This window comes from Pogona vitticeps, chromosome 3, assembly GCF_051106095.1.
Source record: "Pogona vitticeps strain Pit_001003342236 chromosome 3, PviZW2.1, whole genome shotgun sequence".
Taxonomy (NCBI): Eukaryota; Metazoa; Chordata; class Lepidosauria; order Squamata; family Agamidae; genus Pogona; species Pogona vitticeps.
This window is the reverse complement of record NC_135785.1, coordinates 107,134,306-107,154,077: the sequence shown is the minus strand read 5'-3', so window position 1 is coordinate 107,154,077 and position 19,772 is coordinate 107,134,306. Positions and strand designations below refer to the sequence as shown.

Sequence of the window (19,772 nt, the reverse complement as noted above, 5' to 3'; positions counted from 1 at the left end):
TCATTGTCCTTTAAAAATGCAGATTGATAAATTTATTTATTTATATCCCATCTTTCTTCCTTGAACTCAAGGCAGAGTATGTGGCTCTCTTGCATCTTACTTTATCCACTCGACAGCTGCCTCTTGCTTCTTTACCCTCCTATAGGATCACAGCATGAAGAGGTGCCCCCCCCACATCTATTTACCCTCTTTCTCTCCACTACCATTAAAAAGTCCTGATTCAGACAAGCTGTCTCTAGGAGCAGCCCGAACAATCTGTTACTTTGGCCCCAGTCATGTTAGCATTTGCCATTTGACTGGGCTATTGCAAGGTGTGATGTTAAGCTGAAAAGTTTAATGGAAAAATTCAAGTGACCGAGAGACACATTGGAACAATTCCAGAACGGAGGTTAAGATATGGTTAAGCTGTCACTCTTAGACTTGCATGGAGGGATCAGATACAAGTCAACCAATTATGTGATTATGAACTGAAAAAGGTCGGACATGAGCATGCTAATGGCCTTTTGAAGCACGAGTTTGCTTGAGGCAGGGGTGAAATCTTGGCAGTCCACATCTTTTGAACTACAATTCCCAGAAACCCCAGCCTGTATTGTCTGGCTGGGGATTCTGTAAGGTCTGTGGGAGTTGTAGTCCAGAACATTTGGAGTGCCAATAGGTCACCACCTCTGAGGTTTTACAGCGAAACAGCTTCCCAAAAAGAGCCATCTTGTCAGGGTTGGGCAAATGTAGCATTCAAATGTGTTTGAATCACATTCCCCATAATTCCTCACCATTGGCTAGGTTGGCTATGGCTAAGAAACTGAAAATATCTGGATGGCCATATTTGCATACTCCTGGGCTAGATATTTTTGCTCTGCAGCAAGGAGGCTCTTATATTCAAGGAGTAGTCATATAGTAGGATGCCTGTATCCATGAGATTGATCTGCGCAGTTTCACTTATTTGCAGTTGGCCACCGCCCTATATGGAACATACAAGGGCACCCCCTCGTGGCCTTTGTCCCATTCCCTTGTGTGTTGTATATAAGGTTCCCTTGTATCTGTAGTTTCAAGCACCCATGGTAGATAGTGGAACCAACCCCTATGGATCTGGAAGTTGAGTCATGGCAACTGGATGTCTTTCTTATTAGGTTGAAACGTTTTGCTATTCATCCAAGTAGCTTCTTCAGACAAAGAGGTCCAGTTGCCATGACTCAACTTCCAGATAACCTCACCTGGATGATTGAGGCTCTTCACAGATAAACCCCTATGGTATAGGTGCCCTACTGTAAATTGTGCAAAGTATTGCTTTTAGAGGAATGCTTTTGTTCACTTTTAAATATATTTTAAAGTAGTATGATAATTGTATAAGATCACTGTGTTCCTGTGGCCTTTGGGTGGCCTGAATTCAGATAACTGAAGGAGCCAATTGTTCTATTACATATTTATCTGTTCTAAATTTGTAGATTTTCACTGAATACAAAGTGGCTAAAACAACAACAACAAAAATCATCTTTGAACTGCAGAGCTGGAAAGGACTATGGATCATCAGGTTCAGCCCCTGTCTATAAGGAATCAAACTCCCAACCTCTGGCTCCACAGCCAGAAATCACTGAGCTATCTAGCAGTTATCCTGTTGTGCAGCTTTACATGCATAATAGTAATAACATCATCAATGACAATTAGCACTGATTAAAGGTAAATCACCCATTAAAAGTTGTTTGGGGGGTGCCTATGACTCAAATGTCGAGGCAAAGGTGCATGGACCCCAAAATCCCCCAAGAAAGCCTTTAAGTAGTGGCAATTTGCCATGGCTGATGATATCATCACCATTGTGCCCATGGAGCTGCACAACAGGATTTCATTCAGTATGCTTTGCAGGCTGAAGACAGATCCAATTAAGAGCTGGGTTTGAATTTTTGAAAAATGGATCAATGCAGTAATTCTTTTTTGTTTCAGACTTAGGAGTAATCGTGTTACAGCAGCACCCAGCAGTAACTAACTCATTCTGTCCATAATTTTTGTGTGATTTCTAGACCTTCGACACGTTCCTTTTTTGGAGAACTGCTCCCAGAAGTCTCCGCCCTGCCATTTTTAAGCTCTGGTGATTCCAGCAAGAGGTCTGCTATTGTCAATAATCAAGATCGATTGCAGCACTGTTCTGTTCAGGATTTTTTTGTGGACTGGAGAATGGGAGAAGTGGTAAAAAAGGGGGGATTTCAAAAGAAGACAATGGCATTTGGATCTCTTTAAAGGTTCTGTGAATGAAGCATGGTGATCATCACCTATTACAAGACTGGGATGGCAAGACTGGTATTAAAAATGCAGCTCACAGATCTAGCGTCTCAGTTAATCACTTTGCCCCACAGTCCCATTTTTTGTGGCATAAAAGCCAGGGGTTGGTATACTGATATCCTGAAGCTCCTTGTGGCTCACAAAGGCAAATCTTATTGGCCTCCATCCCATCGGATTTCCCCACCTCCTGTTGAAAGGGTGTTTCCTCAGGGGAAAGGAAAATGCCCATCGGTTTAATAGAGTAGACCCTCATATCTCTGTAGTAATTGATGGTGAAAATACCTGGTTTTTTCAGTTTTGTTTTTCCAAATTTTTGCAGTCTGTGCAGATCGAAGGGGCGTGGTTGTTTAGCTGCTGATTTGGAAGGTTTGGAATGATAATTAATAACAGGAAATATCAATCGTCTCAACAGAAACCCTAAAGAGCTGGCAACTTTTTATGGAGAACAGGGAAAATTCCAGAAAACAGCAAAAGGTCTCAATGTGCTTCAAAACCAAACTCAACTCTTTTCTCTCATCACAGGATGGAGGTTTGGAGGGTTAACGCAGTCTGCTTGAACTGCTGATGACAGATGACGGACGTTGGCTGAATTAATATTAATTAGTTGCTTTCCAGAGTTTTCTCACTGCAGCTTTGGGCTCTTCTTCCATTCCATCCTGCCTTCTCCCCACTTATGTTTGACGATCCTCCGTAACAATTTAGTGCTACTGAATCTCCATGGCTCTTGGCAGTAGCTAATTATGACCCTGGGCAATTTGGGGGTGGTGTGGGTTCTGGGCAAGAGTAGTCAGAGTCAGCGTAAATGTATAAATGTGTTTGACCTCTTATCAACGGAAATCCATCCCCAACGGGCAGTGGAATGGCATAGATATCAGTGGTGTCATTTCTTTTCACCGTGACATCATGGATTTAAAAATAAACCAGAGATGCACACGTCTATCACCACATCAGTGGGAACGCACTGCTGTGGAAATGAGAAGGGAGAGCAGTGTGCCAAAATTAGATCACCTATTTAAAAAATGGTGAGCTACTGCCAGGTATTTTAGTGACAGTTATCAAGAACTACTATCTTCCGGGGGGGGCGGGCGGGCGGGGGAGGTATTGCCATCGATACCACTCAATCTTTGTTTGTATACCTTTGTCCTGCATGTCTCCTGTTTCATCTTTTCTGTGGGAACACCTGTTGATAGGTGATGCAAAAAGCCATTATTTTTTGTGATGATTAAGGGAAAGTAATCGGAGCATGAAACAGAATCCAGCCTGTCAGGAGAAGGACCAGCTCCTTTGCCTCCAAATTGTTTTGAGACTCACTGAAGGGTACTATTTTGCTGGCACCGGGAAAACTTCTGGGGTTTTAAAAGATTCTTGTTCCTGCCCCTGTCTGGCTTTTTCTACCCGTTGGCCATGCTGCAGCAAATTCTACGGGATATGTACATCGATCCGGAGCTCCTGGCTGAACTGAATGAAGAACAAAAGCACATCCTCTTCTATAAGATGCGAGAAGAGCAGGTCAGGCGATGGAAGGAAAGGGACAAACAAGCCAAGGAGGAAGAGGATGCGCTGAAGAGAACTGTGAGACCCAAGCAGAGTAAGCAGTTCTGAGAAATTTTCCAACTACCCATGCTCATTTCTAGAGGTGCTTTCATGGGCCAATTTCTGTTATATTCTCTTTATGTTGTTTGCTCTGATAGAAGCACTGTGAAGTAAAATGTGGAGAAGGGGGGAATTAAGACTTGTACCATGTGATCTTATGGCTAAAACATAAAAGTACAGCTAGGAAGTATTTGTATTGGGTTACTAAAATATTTTTTTAAAGAGATCTTTCAAATGCTTCAGAACGTTTCATTAGGATAGGTGTTAGAAAACTCAGGAAGGTGAGAGGGAGAAACAGAAAACTTCAAAATTCGTCCGGATCAGAATTAATAGCTATGGGAGCTGCAGTTACCTAAGTCCCCACCTGAGGACAGCAGCCCTGGAGAGCCAATTTGAGTTGTGGTGTCATCAGGTTGCACCTTAAGGAATACAGAAGGAGTGGCCTATGTCCATTTCTGTGGTCAAAAGGCTCCCGAGCACTCTACGAACTGCCCATTCATTGCCTGTTAGTTGAAATACACAGCTCTTATCCTGGCACGGAGCAGGAACACCAGCATGGCGATTCCCATATCTGTCAAGGTGGATGTTAAATTCAAGTGTTTCATTAGACAAAAACAGTCACTTGAAACCAAATGACTACCTAGCGTTTGCAGTACGATGCAGTCCTCAGTGAAGCGTAGTCCCTGTTTAGCAGTGATGGAATTTCGTCCTCTGATGGTAGATCCTGCTGTGAGTGGCATTTTGTGGTGTTCTGCATTGCATAAGAAAAAGGAAAATTAGCCAAGTGCTCCACGAAAAGAATAATAAGGAAGCACAACCAGTTGATTTTGTCTCTTTATTTTATGCATATATGCATATTGGCCGTGAATGCAATCTGCTCAAGTTTAGGGGTAGCATTCTGAGTCACAGTGGCTCCAGTCTGGAAAATATTAGGCTGTGAACTTGTTGTGACAAACTTTTGCTGGCTCTCACTTTCTTTCGGCAGGCACATTTGCACCTAGGCTCATTGCTTTAACAGCATATGCAAATTCACAGAGAAAAAACACTTTGAAACATTATTTCTTTGGACCACAATTCTTAGAACCCTCCCTACTGCCTGAGGGGGGTGGTTCTGAGAGTTTGTATTCTAAAGATAACTTTTCCAAGCTCTGTGGAAAAGCAGTGCAGGAGTCTGAATGAGGTAAAATACTGGGCTGCAAATGGTGAGCTGGGCTGAAGTTGAAACTGTCGGAAGCAGTCAATCATGTTTTTTAATTTGCTGTTCCATCTGTTTACAACTATAAGTAAAGAAAATGATAGTTATTCTTTCTTCTACTAATGTCTCAGAGTGAGTCACTGAGACTGTAAAAGCCAGTTGATAAGAAAATGAGGTGGACTCTGGGGAATGTGGAGCTATTCTTTTCTGTGAATTTCTGCACTTCTGCTGCATAGCTAGAAGAATTTAACCAGAAATTCAAAATTTTACAACAGAAACATTCCCAAATAGTGCCATGAGTACCTCAGCTTTGTTGAGGAAACAAGCATGCATCAATTCATGAAGAAACAGGCCTTAGCTGGCAATTGTGATGGCAAAGACTATAGAATTATCAAATGCTACAGATAAGTGGGGCAAGAAACTTTATGTTAGACAGGTAGTTTTCAGAGCTTCAAAATTTTGCTTTTTTGAACTGAGTTTTGGGGAGTTGTGTTCCAAAAAAAGTATTGGTCCCAGACTCTGGTAATTTTTGATTTAAATATAGATGATCATTTGAGGGAAGCATAGACCCAGCCTATGGACCCAGGCCAGCAACAGGGTCTAAAATGCCCTTTTTATAGTGGGAGGGGGAGTTCTTACCCTATTTCTTTCCTTTTTCTGTTCACTGCTGTTACTAAATTCAGTGGGGAAGGATATCTCTGGTTCAGCAGCCTTCTTGCCTGTTTTCACTTCTCCCCCTTCCTCCAAACAGGCCTGTTCAGTTTGATTGATCTGTTAGTTTGCTCAGCGGTGGGTGGGTACTGGGTGCTGAGAATGCTTTAGCAAAACATTAAGAGGATGAAGATCGTCTTGTGCTGAAGATGAACTTAATGCATGCTAACCCAAAAATGTAACTGAAACATATTTATATAGTCATTTGTCACCCTTCTGCCAGCTGCATTTCCATATATAAATTATACATTAAACCTATTCTGCTTTTTAGTGCGCAGAATTGTTTTCCGGGTAATTAATTTTCTGGTTTACAAAGAATGATGAAAAAGAGGAGAAAACGATCAGTGGCAACTCTGTAGAGTCTGTCTTTCTGACTCTGGATGCATATAGCTCATCTTGGTCCAACATTTTATGGGTGTTTACTCCTGTCAACAGACTTGCCTGTGTTTCTAAAGCTGTAAGTCTTTCAAGGAGGGAACAAACTCTGAGGCAGGGTGATTTGAACATGTGGTCTCCACCCTACAATAAAAGGAAAGGACAGCAGCCTTTAAAGTAGATGGAGCCCTGAGGGAAGGAAGCATTTTGGCTCTGCCCTTCCCACTGTCAGTTTAAGTACAGAACCAGGACTGTCTGAAGAGATGGGTGCTATGCTTGCATAGTCTATCCCTGTGAGGTTGCAACTACACCATGAAATACTGCAGCATTTGCTGCGGGTGGAAAACAGATTAATTGGCTTTTTTGTACTGATCACATGATGCAAAAGCCAATTCAAATGCATCTGAACCTTTTCATTCCGGACATGTTTTTTTTCTTTCTCTCTTCTGTTGCAGGCTTCTAATTTTTTCCAAGCCAGAACAATGTGAACAGTGTTTCACCCATGTGACCAGTTGTTTTGTCATGCAAAAGAATGAGGGGCTTGTGTGTTGGTGGTGTTGACTTAGGCAGTTGGGGTGTGATGTTTTGGGGCCACAATAACCTCTGCCTCCGCAGTCTGTCTCCTGAGTGTCCCAAATTTTTAAATTTCTTTTAAAATAATAAATTTAGCATAGATCATTTTATTACCTTATCACTGCATCATAATTGTTTGTCTTTTCAAATACATGCTCTCATCACTTGCTCAGACAACGGACATGGAATAGTATCCACATTGTGGCATGCATCGACTTTTGTGGTCACATGGAGAGACCAAGCAACAGCCTCCTCCTGTTCAGTTTTCACGTTTCTGCAATTAAAGAGATTACAAGGGCGGGACACAATCCCATCACTTTATATAGTCTGGTTGTATGGCTTGTTTGCACTCCAAACTTATCTGCATATCTAGATAGCTCAGCTCCCACTCTAGGAACCCCAAGATTTTAAATTCTGGGGTGGGATTGTTTCTGAGGTAAATTTTGAACTAGGGTATTTCATAGGTTGCACTCTTGCAGCACAGTCCTTGCTATATTTATTCAGAATAGAGTTTTATATATTTAATAGGATTTCCTCACAGTTTCAAGAAAAGCAGCCATATTAGTCTGTTGCAGCAAGACAATGGAGAGTCTGATGCATCTCAAGGACTAAATCTTTTGTAACACCACAGCCTACTTCCTCAGACACATCGAGATGAATCTTATGTCAAATGCAGAAACCATTTTTCACTGCAGTTTCTGACATCCCATTAGGAAAGTATGTCCACAGAAAGGGCAGGTCAACTGCTGCCTGACATTGTTTTTGAGTTTCTGCACCACATCCACCTCATCTCAGTTCATCACCTTAGGTTCATTGCATCGCCTTTATTTTACTGAGACATTTTTACTCACTTCTTAAACAGTGTAGTTCACACCTCAAACAGACAGCCTTCCTCTGCGATTAAAGTCACTTTGCAGACTTTGCCAACATGGCAGAACATGAGTAGGGTTGCCAGATACATGGGTACCAAAAGGAGGACATAGAAAGAAAAAAAAGAGGACAGAGGAGGACGTATTGAATGTTTCATGTGAATCTTTCTGAATTAAACCACAATCAATAAAATTTTATTAAAATAGCTGTGTGTTAAAAGTTCCTTTCGGGGACTCCAACTCCCACACTCCCCAGCCTTGAACTTATGACCCTTGGGGGAGCGGAGGCTGCCTCATTCGGTTTTGCCCGGTGGCAGGTAACAGGGGGCAGGCAGGTGGGGGTGGGGAAAGACGGGGGGAGTGTCCTTCCATCTCTCCTCCTCCCATCCAAAATTATAACATAAAATATACAAAAGCCTGACATTTTAAAGGTTTTTATCTTTGCCTGCCGGATGGAGGATATTAGGCTAAAAAGGAGGACATGTCCTCCTTTTGCCTGATGTCTGGCAACCCTAAACATGAGGGCTATGAAACAGTACAAGCGGTATTTACATTGTTTGAAGTTCAGTACAGCCATGTAATGGATATTCAGGATTGTATCAAACAGGAACATCCCCTCACCATCTCATATACAAGGCAGCTATACAGGGCAGCCACCCAGTCCTGGGTGTTTTCTACATTTTCATGGGTAGAACCACAAGGTCTCAGTGTGGTGCTGAAGTCTTGCAGAAGTGCTTAGATCTGAAAGGAAGCTTGATCTTATTTCAAGGGGTGGCTTTCTTCCCCACTCTCCATGTTCATGGAGCAGAGGGATCTTCTCAAAAAGAGAAGAAAAGTGGCACATCAAAACAGATCAAGAGGTGTCCAAATTGACATCACACAATACAGGCCTTTTCCTTTGTTCCAGAGTTAATGTTTAGTTGTTGTGAAGAAAAGAAAAAGAAGCTGCCATCATTTTAATACAGATAGAGTGACCGTGGATTGAAACGGACATGGTGCTCCGGCCCAGGGTTTAGTGGTCAACACAGGTGTGTGTTGTACATGTATTTGTTTGCCAGACAGTGCGGGGAATCTCCATTTTCTGTTCCCCTTGCCATACTCCCTTACCTGCACATATTTTGTAACAACACAAGGACCAAATGTGGGCATTAGTATATTACAATCAAGATATCAATTATGTTGGACATGGTCTCATGTAATTCGGCAATTCAATTATAGTAGCGTTCAATTGAACTTGGGATTTTTCCTGTCAATAATTCTCCAGTGATAAGTTAGTCAGAAATGGGAGAATGCAAGGAAAGGAAGCTGGCACCAGGAAACAAGATCATGGTTAAATTACATAATAATTAAAAACCTTGATTTTGGTCCTACTCCAATATCTGCATTGCCCAGCCTGATGAAGAGTCTTAAGGTAAGAGTAGAAGAGGAAATTATTAAGGGAAGGAGAAAGGGGAAGCAGGAGAATGGTTTATGGTTGCATGGTAAGAAATGAGATTTTCAAAAATTCTTGCAACTATTTTCTCCTCACCAAAGCTCAAACCAGGGGCAAAGGAGAGGATTAAAAATATGAATAAGATGTTATTGCCCTTCTTCCAGTAAGGTGTTCAGTGTAGTGATACTACAGACATTTAAATATAAGTATATAAATATTTGCCATGTAGTCCCGCTCATATTTCTGAGGAAGAGGACTTGTCCACAAAAGCTGACATTAAATATAGCAGTTAGTCTCTAAGGTGCCACAACATTGCGTTCTTTATTTTTTTTAAAAATTTCTTTGGTTTCTGCCTGATATAAATTTAAACACCAATTTAAAATTCTGTTTTCAGTGTAAATGCAATTTAATTAGACCCTCTACCTTACTGATGATGAAATAAGTATGTGACCAACTTCCCCTAGTTTTCTAATCTCTAATAAGGACCCATCCCTTATTTCAAGCTTTGACCCTGAGATATCAGGGAACGGACCTGCTGAGGCTGAGGCTGAGGTTATATTTCAGCTTCTTTGCCCTCCATGTTTCTTTCTCCCCCACTGGAACTTATTGTTCAGCTAAAGGACATTTCTGATACCTAAAGGCTGGGTGTACAGCAAGCAAAAGATACTTTGTTTATCATGCAATGGCAAGCTCTCAGGGTCTTTCATAAACCAGTTTGGAAGCTTTAGTCACAGGGATAGATGTTGCATAACCACCCACCAGCTTCTAGGTCTCAGTGAGGCCCTGGAAAATTGCATTCCAGGCTCTTTAAGACAGGTGGACCTGGAGATTTTCAGTTTAATCTACTCCCCTGTCCGTCTTTCACAATTGGTGACTTCTGCAGGGTTGGAAGTTTCAGTTAATCACTTGCCTAGATGAGACAGGATTAATTTCACTGCTTAATGCTCAGCTCCCAAGATATACGTAAATGTTGTTTCTTTTACTTAAGAGCTAAAGGATTAAATGAGATTTATGGTAATTTATGTGTCTTAGTTCGGTCACTTGCTAACACCAGCTTTTTGCATGGCTGTGAGAATAGTTTACTGTTTGCTCTTCTGAACATCTGGTTAGACTTCATTAATGATCCACAAATATTTCTGAATAGGAAAGAAATGATGCTTGCGTTTCCTTGCTCTACTCCTGTGGTATCTGAAGTCTCTGTGTACATGTGTAAGGTTTATGGCCATGACATTGACACCAAAAAAGAGGAGACGAGGAGAATATCGAAAGAAAGAACTAGAAAATGAAAGATAAAACACACATTTGCCTACAATTGACATGCACTAATTTTTATATATTGGCGTTTAGAAATAATTACTGTAATTGATTTAGAGTATAGTAACATAGGAAGCTGCCGATGACACCGAGGGTCAAACTTGATGAGAGAACAACAGAGTTCATATAACTATTAAATGACAACTCTTTACACCAGCACAACTTTATTCAACTCGCAAATCTTGCAAGCTGTTTTAGTTTGTGATTAGTCCTCAGGCTTAATTTGTAAAACAGATTATTTAGGCACGAAAGTCTGTGCAACCCATTGCAGGAGAAATAATGTGCAGTCAGCCTCTAAATGGAAAGCTTTGTTCTCGTCTGGGTAGACTCTCAGTTAAACCAGTATTGTTGACACTGACCGGGCATGGCTCTTGACAGGAATTTTTCCAATGTTAACTGAACATGGTGGCGATTGAACTTGTGGGCAAGGAACTCACTCAACCATAGGACTTGAATCCATCTTGTGTATAACACAGTACAGGATACAACAATCTTGCTGCAGTGGAGAAGATTGTGAGCAGTGTGCCCATCTTCTCCGCTGCTTCAGAGCTGTGTGTCGAGGAATACACTGAAGGCTTCTTATGGCTTTGTATCTTTGAATCAGTCTGCATAATCTTTAAATAGTAGGCTTTCATTTGGTTTCATTGGTAGATTTATCAGATAAATCTAGTTTTGGAGGTTCTGTCAAGTAATGGCATGTTTCTTTTGCACTGAACTATCTTAATCCTGATCCATTACTCTAATAAGAAATGAGAAAAGAAAATGTTGTGAAAGTATTTGCTCCTAACATTGAGATAGTTTAGTTTTCTAAATTAAACTCTAAAGCAAAATATAATATTTCCTTTGATACATTTTTATTGCTATTTTTGTGATATTTATTCAAATTGGGTCATTAACTAATGGCTTAAAAATCAGGGTTTTGACCTAGAGTTGCCAATTTTTTTTCCAGGCTGGTATAGTGGGTCCTGTTTCTACATAAGGAGAAATTGGAAGCTTCTAAGAGATATGACATAATTAATCGACTTTTATTAAAAGCTATTTGGAAAGAGGCAAAGCCAGAACAGTGAGCAAGGCTTGTCCCTAATGATAGTCAGAATCAGGCAGCTGCCTCAGGTAGCATATGTTTGGTGAGCAGTGGGAGTGATAGAGAAAAGACAGAGTAATATATGCAATCCATCTTTTCCTCTTCCCCTAAATTAGTTTGCGGTCCTCAGGGGTGGTTGAGGATTTGGCTCCATTATTGCTATATAAAATTCAGCTGCCACTTGAGTCCGCTCTCTGTCAAATAAGGATGGTGTCATTTTGCCCTTTGCCTCAGGTAGCAACATGGACTGGGATGGTCCTGACAGTGCCTCATATAGAGACTAAGTGGGTAACCTCTTCCACAGGTGGGCATATTAGCTTAAAAAGAATGTTGAATTATTTGATTGCTTGGTTTGATGTGAGTGTAGCTCAGCCAGGAGCTGGAAATGTTACTTTTGCTGGGGTTTCTGTGAGTTGTAGTCTTAAAATAGTACCATATTTTCTTTGTATAAGGTGCTACTTTTTCCTAAAATCATTACACTAAAAATTGAGTGGCGTCTTTTACACGGAAATAAGCTGAAATAGCTGAGGAGAGAAAAAGACGACCGCCTCTGTAAACAGTCCTTCAGTCACGAGGCTTTGCTTCTTACAGTCGGGAGACTAAGCTTCCTCCAATTAGGAGCCTTATGGAACGGATGTCAGCTGATCCTGAACAAACCAATTGGAATACACTTCGTTGAAGGTGTAGGCTGTAGGTTCAGATTCAACACAGACTCAAAATGTCTGACGTTCTGAGCCTAGAGGCTGAATCCTCAAAGCTAAGTTTTCTTAATTTTGGGGTTAGAAAAGTGGGGGGCATCCTATAAAGGGGGGCGTGTTATAAATGGGAAAACGGAAAAATTCAGTAATTTTTCTAAAGACTATTCTTGTCACATTGTGTCTTTTGTAAAGCAGCTCAATTTAGATAATATGCTGCCACCTTAAATACTGCAGGAACATTCTACAGTACATCATTTCCCCATTTGACGGGAGCACGAGGGGGGCAGGATGACATTCCGTTTGACAGGGCTTTCACTTCAGGGGCTCTTGTCACCCCCACCAGTCTCAAGGGTTTTGCTGCCATTGGTGAATGGAACCTGTTGAGTTATCGCCCCCATATTTTGGTTAGAGATTGATACTGAACAAATTGGATCAATAAGGCAGTACCATTTCCCCTGGTCAATCTCTAAGCCAAGATAACTGATGAGAACCGCAAGTGCAAACTCCGTGCTTATTTCCAGGTTGCGGACTGATCTTGCAGGCCCTCCACCACCTATGAGGCTTAAAGTGCTGCCAATTGCCACACAAGAAATGACTGCTCTAAAATCTCAGCGGGGGAGGTATTGATTTAGTTGACATTGCCATGCAATTGTACAAAACCTAAAGGTTTCTGTGGCAAAGTAGCGGGACCCAGATTATAGTCCGAATACCTCATTAATTAGCCACCAGTGCACTCACTTGTGTTTGTCAGCAGGGCATTTGCCTTCATCAATTATGGCTAATGGCTTACTTCATCAATTGTAAAATGACACATTTTCAGGGGTTCCTCTTGTGGTGATTTTTAACTGACCCTGTGCACTGATCACATCTGACCTCGTTCAAGGGTGATCAAAGCACCTTGATGGATGAGTGAAAAACTGCTGTTCTGGAAAAGAATCTGATGGAATTTCACAGCATCTGGTCATTCCTCATTTCCTTACTTAAAAGGTACAGCCTGTCTGAAAGAAGGTCTTTATATCAGAGGGACAGGGATGTATTGTCAAACCACAAGTTGAATGACAACTATGGCTGTACAGGAGGATGCTTCATAAGCAGGGTCAGCTTAGGGCCTGAGAAATGGGAGCATTCATGTCGAGACTTCAGGGATGATGTTACCCTATTTTATTTTCCTAATAACCCTGTAAAGTAGATTAGGCTAAAAGACAGCTTAAGTAAATCCAGGTGCTTTGTGACTGAGCGGCGTACACAAAATTTAGCGCTTAGAAAACTTACTTTATAAATTGCTCTTGGCAAGGGAAGGCTTGAGGATGGTGGAGGTGGATCCAATTTGGAAACTGGAAGTCTTGACAGACAGTACTTTATTCTATCTCCAACTCTCACACCTGCTAAATGGGAAAATTACATATTTGAGGAAGTGGATTGTGATGCATGAAAGCTCACAATCAAATACATGTGAAGTTCATACATAAATTGCCACAACTCTTTTGTTTTTATTTTTGCCGAGCTTTTAGACTACTGCTGTCAGAATGGCTGTTTTAGCTGCCTGTTGGAGTCACGAAATGAGCAGGCTGATAGTCTGTGTAGTCACAAGTAATTGGGATAGCAAACAGTCTTAGAGAATCGTTGTTGTGGGTTTTTCGGGCTCTTTGGCCGTGTTCTGAAGGTTGTTCTTCCTAACGTTTCGCCAGTCTCTGTGGCCAGCATCTTCAGAGGACAGAAGATGCCGGCCACAGAGACTGGTGAAACGTTAGGAAGAACAATCTTCAGAACGTGGCCAAAGAGCCCGAAAAACCAACAACAACCATCAGATCCCGGCCGTGAAAGCCTTCACGAATACACTCTTAGAGAAGTTAAACAAGTCAGCCACACACACAGAAGGATGTCTGCTAGCAGTGCTCCTGATGAACTAGAAGAAGAGGACCTTGAGTAAGATGACTGCCCTGTCCCCAGGAGGACTGTGTTTATTAACCTTACAAGCTCACAGATAGTTGACAGTATATAGATAGTTCAGAGAGTTCAGATAGGACAATGGTTACATAAGGCCATTATGATTGGCCCAAGGAAAGACAATTAAGCTAGCTCCCTATCACTATGAGAAGGAAGAAGAATGGGTAGCCATGCCTCCTCTCAGAAGCAGCTGTGACGTCATCCAGGAGAGTGTTCTCTACTATTGTAGAATCAGCCAACAGCTTAGCAATTTTGGGGAGGGGCATTTATTCCCCCACAGCTGTAGGATCCTGGGAGTTGTAATTTAGTATGCTAACTTTTCTAAGCTCTAACTACTTTCACTAGTTACTCTAAGGCTCTTCGGACCTGCGCAGGCTTAAAGGTAAACATAACAACTTCAATAGAAGTCAGGGGGAAATGCCGTCTGTTTGTTGTCGGTTGGTTTGTGACATGTTATAAGAATCGAGCTGTTAAAAAAATAATAACTGAACCTGGGCAGCATGTTAGAACAAGCCCTGTGTACTTTTAAACAGAAACAGGAAAAGGTCATTTCACATTCATCTATTTCAAGTCTGCTCTGGAGTAAAACATTGCTGGTATCAATGCTGTCTTTTCCAGGCAGAATTGTATTTATTTTTTATTTATACAGCTTGTTAGCCTCTTCTCTATAAAAGGTCTAAAAACAATGTACAATAAAACAAAGAATTAAAACAAAGTATCTGTTAAAAACCAACACAACATTTTAAGCCAGCAGCAGTTTAGAACTGGCAAGCAATAAAGGACTGATATAAACTCTGCCTCAACTCAATGCATCCAGCAGTGCTATTTTGAAAGACTTCTTGAATAAAAGATGCTTTAGCTTGCTAGGATAAATAGTATAAGCAAGGGATGTTTCATGCACAAGTCTGTTTCACCGGGCAGGCAAGGAAAGGCGAGTTTTCGGCCAGTAGGGTGTGTAAAAAGTGATCTTGGCTACTCATCTGAGTTTGGTATCCTGAGTCTTTTCCCTTTTATAACCCTAGGTAAAGGTAAAGGTTCCCCTTGACAATTTTTGTCCAGTCGTGTTCGACTCTAGGGGGTGGTGCTCATCCCCGTTTCCAAGCCATAGAGCCAGCGTTTTGTCCGAAGACAATCTTCCGTGGTCACATGGCCAGTGCGACTTAGACATGGAACGCTGTTACCTTCCCACCGAAGTGGTCCCTATTTATCTACTTGCATTTGCATGTTTTCGAACCGCTAGGTTGGCGGGAGCTGGGACAAGTGACGGGTGCTCACTCCGTCGTGTGGATTCGATCTTACGACTGCTTGGTCTTCTGACCCTGCAGCACAGGCTTCTGCGGTTTAGCCCGTAGCGCCACCACGTCCCCTAAAGTTGTACAAATCAGTACAACCCTAAAGTTGTACAAATCAGAGTAGCATTCTGGTTAGATTGTCGGTTTGGGTTTCAGGAGATTGGGGACTGAGTTCAGGAGATTGGGTTCCGGAGATTTGTAAAACTGAGGTTCAGGTTCAAGTCCTCACTGAGGCTTGAATGGACTTGGATCAATCTCTGTATCTCATTTTCATGTGCGTTTGTGCACCCACTCACCCACACATTGTGCCTGACTCACTTGACTGGGTTGCTATGAAGAAACAGGGAAAAGGAGAGACATGTGTGCCATCATACAAACTCCTGAGAAAGAAGGCTTCTCTCCTCTCTTTTGTTTCTGTTTAGGTAGGCTGTTCATTGATTTGGACAAATAGGGGCCATTATGGGACCTTGCTAGAACGGAATTGAGGGGGTATGTTTTAAAGTGTTTTTTTCAATTGTGTGTTTTAATAGCTTTATTTGTCTACTCTTTAAAAAAATATATCTTACTGTGTTAATTGTGTCATTTTGTTTCAAGTGCCTTTGCAGAGAAAGGAAACAAAATATAAAATACAATGCAATACGACTTTGCGCTTGTGGAAAGAAAGGTGGCATAAAAATATAACTATAAAGAAATAAAGTTGTTTGCAAAAGAGATGAATAGCAAAAGCAAAATGAAGATAGGAGAATGTGTCTGTATCAGTGAAACTGTAATCGGCCACTCTTACATTCTCATCATCTCATCAAACTACTTAACTAGAAACAAGAGTGCCTGGAAATTATCTTAATGGCAGCCTCAAATCTAATCATTGATTATAGGTCATCCTTAGGAACTATTGGCCACAAAAATTCATTTAGTTTCTGGGTCCTACTCAGAGTGCTTGTTACTACTTCTGTAAATATTGAATGGCCAGCATCTCTTTTTATTCCATTTGGGAACGGGTTCTCCTGTATACATCTTCCTGTCCTTTTTTGACTGGCTGGATAATACACATCTGTGGTTGCAATGATGCATACATTGCACAAAAGGCAGCAGAGGTGGAAACATTAAATCCAGCACTAATGTGTTGCCTGTCTTGGAACCACACATTAAACTGCATGATGCACAGAAAGGACCATCAAGTGATCAAGTTTATTAAATGCATTGTTTATTAAACTATGCCCTGCCTTTCTGCTGATTGCTACATCCTTTGGCAGTCCTGCTTCCAGGACAAAATGATCTCAGAGTGCTCCACTCCCCAACTATGCATTTTCCTAATCTATGCCATCCCCCAGGAGGGAGAAGACAAAGTGTGCAAGTGGAGGGGGGGTTAACACTCTTTCGGCTACCATTGCACATTAGTTGCTGGCCTTGAGAGGGCACATAGATAGGTAGCAAGATCTGGCCCAGAATACTTTGGTGATCAGCATTCAAACCTTTGTTTTGGTGTAATACTTTGTAGGTGCCCAGTGGTGCCAGCTTCTGAGGCCTACAGACCCTTTATGGCTCATAGCAAAGAACAGTAACTGTGAGCAGTCATAAACTTCTCATATAGTTTGTTCTGAAAGGTCAAGTCCTTCCTACTTTGAAAAGACTTGGTGGCAGTTTATTTTCAAATTGATAATATACAGCATTGTGTTGATTGTTCCATATTTTTTCCTCCTTTGATTCAAATTTACTTTGCTTTTTATAAGAACCCAACTTGTGCACTTGTTAACAAATAGATCCATGGTCCTCCAAAACATTTCCTGGAATTTTGTCCATTTTTGTGATTAAAAAACAAAACAAAAAGCAAGATTATATGAGATGGACTACCACGTTCAGGGAGTTTTGCTTAAACTCCTTAGCCACACTACTGTGTCAAACCTGGAGTGGGTGAGCCCAGGAGAGTTCAATGTGGTTAAGGTTAGGGAATCTGACAGATACTGGTGCCTCCCAACACTCTAGTCTGATCTACTTGGCAGTTCTTTGAAGGAGTTCCAAAAATCCGTAAGGTTAAATGCTTAACACTATTACACTGGAGAAATGCAGACTTCTGGTAACTGGTCAAGGCAAGATCTGGTTTTAAGTACCACAGACCTTCTTAGCCAAAAATCCAGACAACTGGACAGAGAAGTTTTTATATTTTATTAGAGATACAGTGGGGTCTTGACTTAAGAACTGCTCGAGTTAAGAACATTTTGACTTAAGAACCACTCTCATAGGAAAATATTGACTTAAGTACTTAGATTTGAGTTACAAACTGAAAAAAACCCACGTGGGAGGCAGGGAAAGTGCAAAATGTGAACTTTCAGTTAACTGTTGGCCAGTGAAAAGGGTGCCTGTCTGCTTCCTCACTCCTCCCAGCGTTTAGAGAGTGGATTGGGAGACAGTCTTCGGACTGCCTGGACTGTATTTTCCCTGCCTTCCCTGAACCTTTCTTGACCTAAGAAAAAAAGAAACAAAATATCCCCCTCTAGTGGTCGAAGGCAGAATAGCAGCTTCCCATTAGTTTCTATGGACGGAAAAGAGCAGATACGGATCAAATGGTTTTCAATGCATTCCTATGGGAAATGCAGATTTGACCTGAGAACTTTTTGACTTGAGAACCGACTTCCAATACAGATTAAGTTCTCAAGTCAAGACCCCACTGTAATAAAAAAGACAAAAGGTTTCAAAAGGTTTCAAAAAGGCATCAAAAACAATTAGAGAAGTTTATAGTCTAAGGCTGAAGCAATTAGAGAAACACACCAGAAAATAAGGAAACTATCTAAAGTATCTAATACACACTAGCATATCATCAGCATAGTCTTGGAACACGCACAGAGTGCTTCTCTCTCAACGTGGCATAAGAGGATAGCAACTGAGCATAGCATCTTCCAAGAGTTAACTAAGGCAAGTAAAGTAACTTCTGAATTCATTTACACACCACGTTTAAAGACCACATTGTGGACGTTTCAAGATGATCTGCCAATCAGGCTTAGAGTTCCCTTGAATGTTCAAGAAGACAAGAGCAGTTTCTGCCTCTCTCACTTCACACAGCTGAAGTCATTTACCAGTTAGCATCAATTAGTACAGTGGTACCTCGACTTGCTGGGTAGGTGGGGCTCGTCAGCCATGGAAGGCAGCCCATCTAGGAGAAGGAAAACTCCAATTTCAAACCTTCACTGCCTTGTGGCTCTATCCACTCATGGAAAAGGCTTCAGGAGTTAACCTAGAGGCAAAATCCGGAGCTGGAGTCCCAAAGGCAGTTTGTGTCATTCTGCCAACTCCTGTGACGTTGCTGGAACCAGTTGTTTTGGCTCTTGCCTTTCCATTGGCCCATTTCAGTAATGTGGAGAGGGGGGATCTGCTGCTTGGGTAACAGCCTATCCTCCATATTACTTTACTCAGGCTTCATGCTCTGGAGAGGACACTCCTCGATTCAGAGCATGTTACCATAGTCTCTCGAGACTGAAGGATGCCTATGCTACCACGACTTATGAACTTAATCCGTATTGGAATGGCATTTGTAAGTCAAAACGTTCGTAAATCGAAGTACCATTTCCCATTGAAATGCATGGGAACGGGATTCATCCATTCCAGCATTTAAAAAAACCCACCAAAATAAAAATAAACAGAGCAAGTCCTGCGCTGGGACTGAAAAAAAACCCCATACCTAATTCCAAAAACAAAACACAGAAATATAACCCCCCAGTCCAAACCCATCCTCCAAAACCTACCCAGAATAGTTTTTTAAAAAGGACTTACCAGTCCAAAGCCTCCCAGCGCTCCGCTACATTTGCCGTGGCCGGGAGCGAGCAGCCAAGTGCCCAGCCAGCTCAAGCCTCCCGGAGCTCTGCTGCCTCCACCGCGGACGGGGGTGAGCAGCAAAACACCTGGCAAGCTCAAGCCTCACAATGCTCTGCTCCCTCCACCATGGCTGGGAGCAAGTGGCCAAGCGCCCAACCAGCTCAAGCCTCCTGGCACTCAGCTCCTGGGGGCAAGCGGGTGTGGGTGAGCAGCCAAGCACCTGGCCAACTTAAGCTTCCCAGCGCTGGGTGACCGCTGCCTCCAATCACGATGGCAGGGAACCCCCAGGAGGTCTCCGATGGCCGCAAGGAAGCTCCCAGGGCTTCCCCACTACTATCGGAGACCTCTTGGAGGTCCCCCACCATCGCAATCGGCACCTTCAGGCTTTCCTGAGGGGTAGACTGGGCCTACCGGGGGCAGCTGTCAGGAGGGGACAGCCTGGTAGACTGGGCCTACCAGGGGAGGGCTTCCCCTGGTAGGCCCGGTCTACTCCCGGGAAAGCCTGAAGGCACCGATCGCAGCAGCGGGGGACCCCAGGAGGTCTCCAATGGCGGCGGGGAAGCCCTGGGATCTTCCCCGCCACCACTGGAGACCTCCTGGGGGTCCCTTTT

General features: G+C 42.3%; 1 protein-coding gene and 1 long non-coding RNA gene across 3 annotated transcripts in view; one reads left to right on the top strand and one right to left on the bottom strand.

The window, feature by feature from the left end:
* Nucleotides 1-455: 455 nt before the first annotated feature.
* Nucleotides 456-19,772, top strand: part of SH2D4B (SH2 domain containing 4B) — a 149,784-nt gene continuing 130,467 nt past the window's right edge. The window contains exons 1-2 of one of the 2 annotated variants that reach the window (XM_078391034.1): nt 456-3,843; nt 16,693-16,708. In XM_078391034.1, coding sequence (XP_078247160.1) covers nt 3,676-3,843; nt 16,693-16,708 — 184 coding nt within the window. In that variant the 5' untranslated portion in view covers nt 456-3,675. Of the gene's footprint in view, nt 3,867-16,692; nt 16,709-19,772 lie in introns of both variants that reach the window. The other variant, XM_078391035.1, reaches the window with a different exon arrangement.
* LOC144588349 (uncharacterized) lies at nt 4,567-5,826 on the bottom strand. The gene is made up of 2 exons (XR_013543862.1): nt 5,699-5,826; nt 4,567-4,615 (listed from the first exon to the last, which is right to left on the bottom strand). It is a non-coding gene; the product is annotated as an uncharacterized LOC144588349 (long non-coding RNA).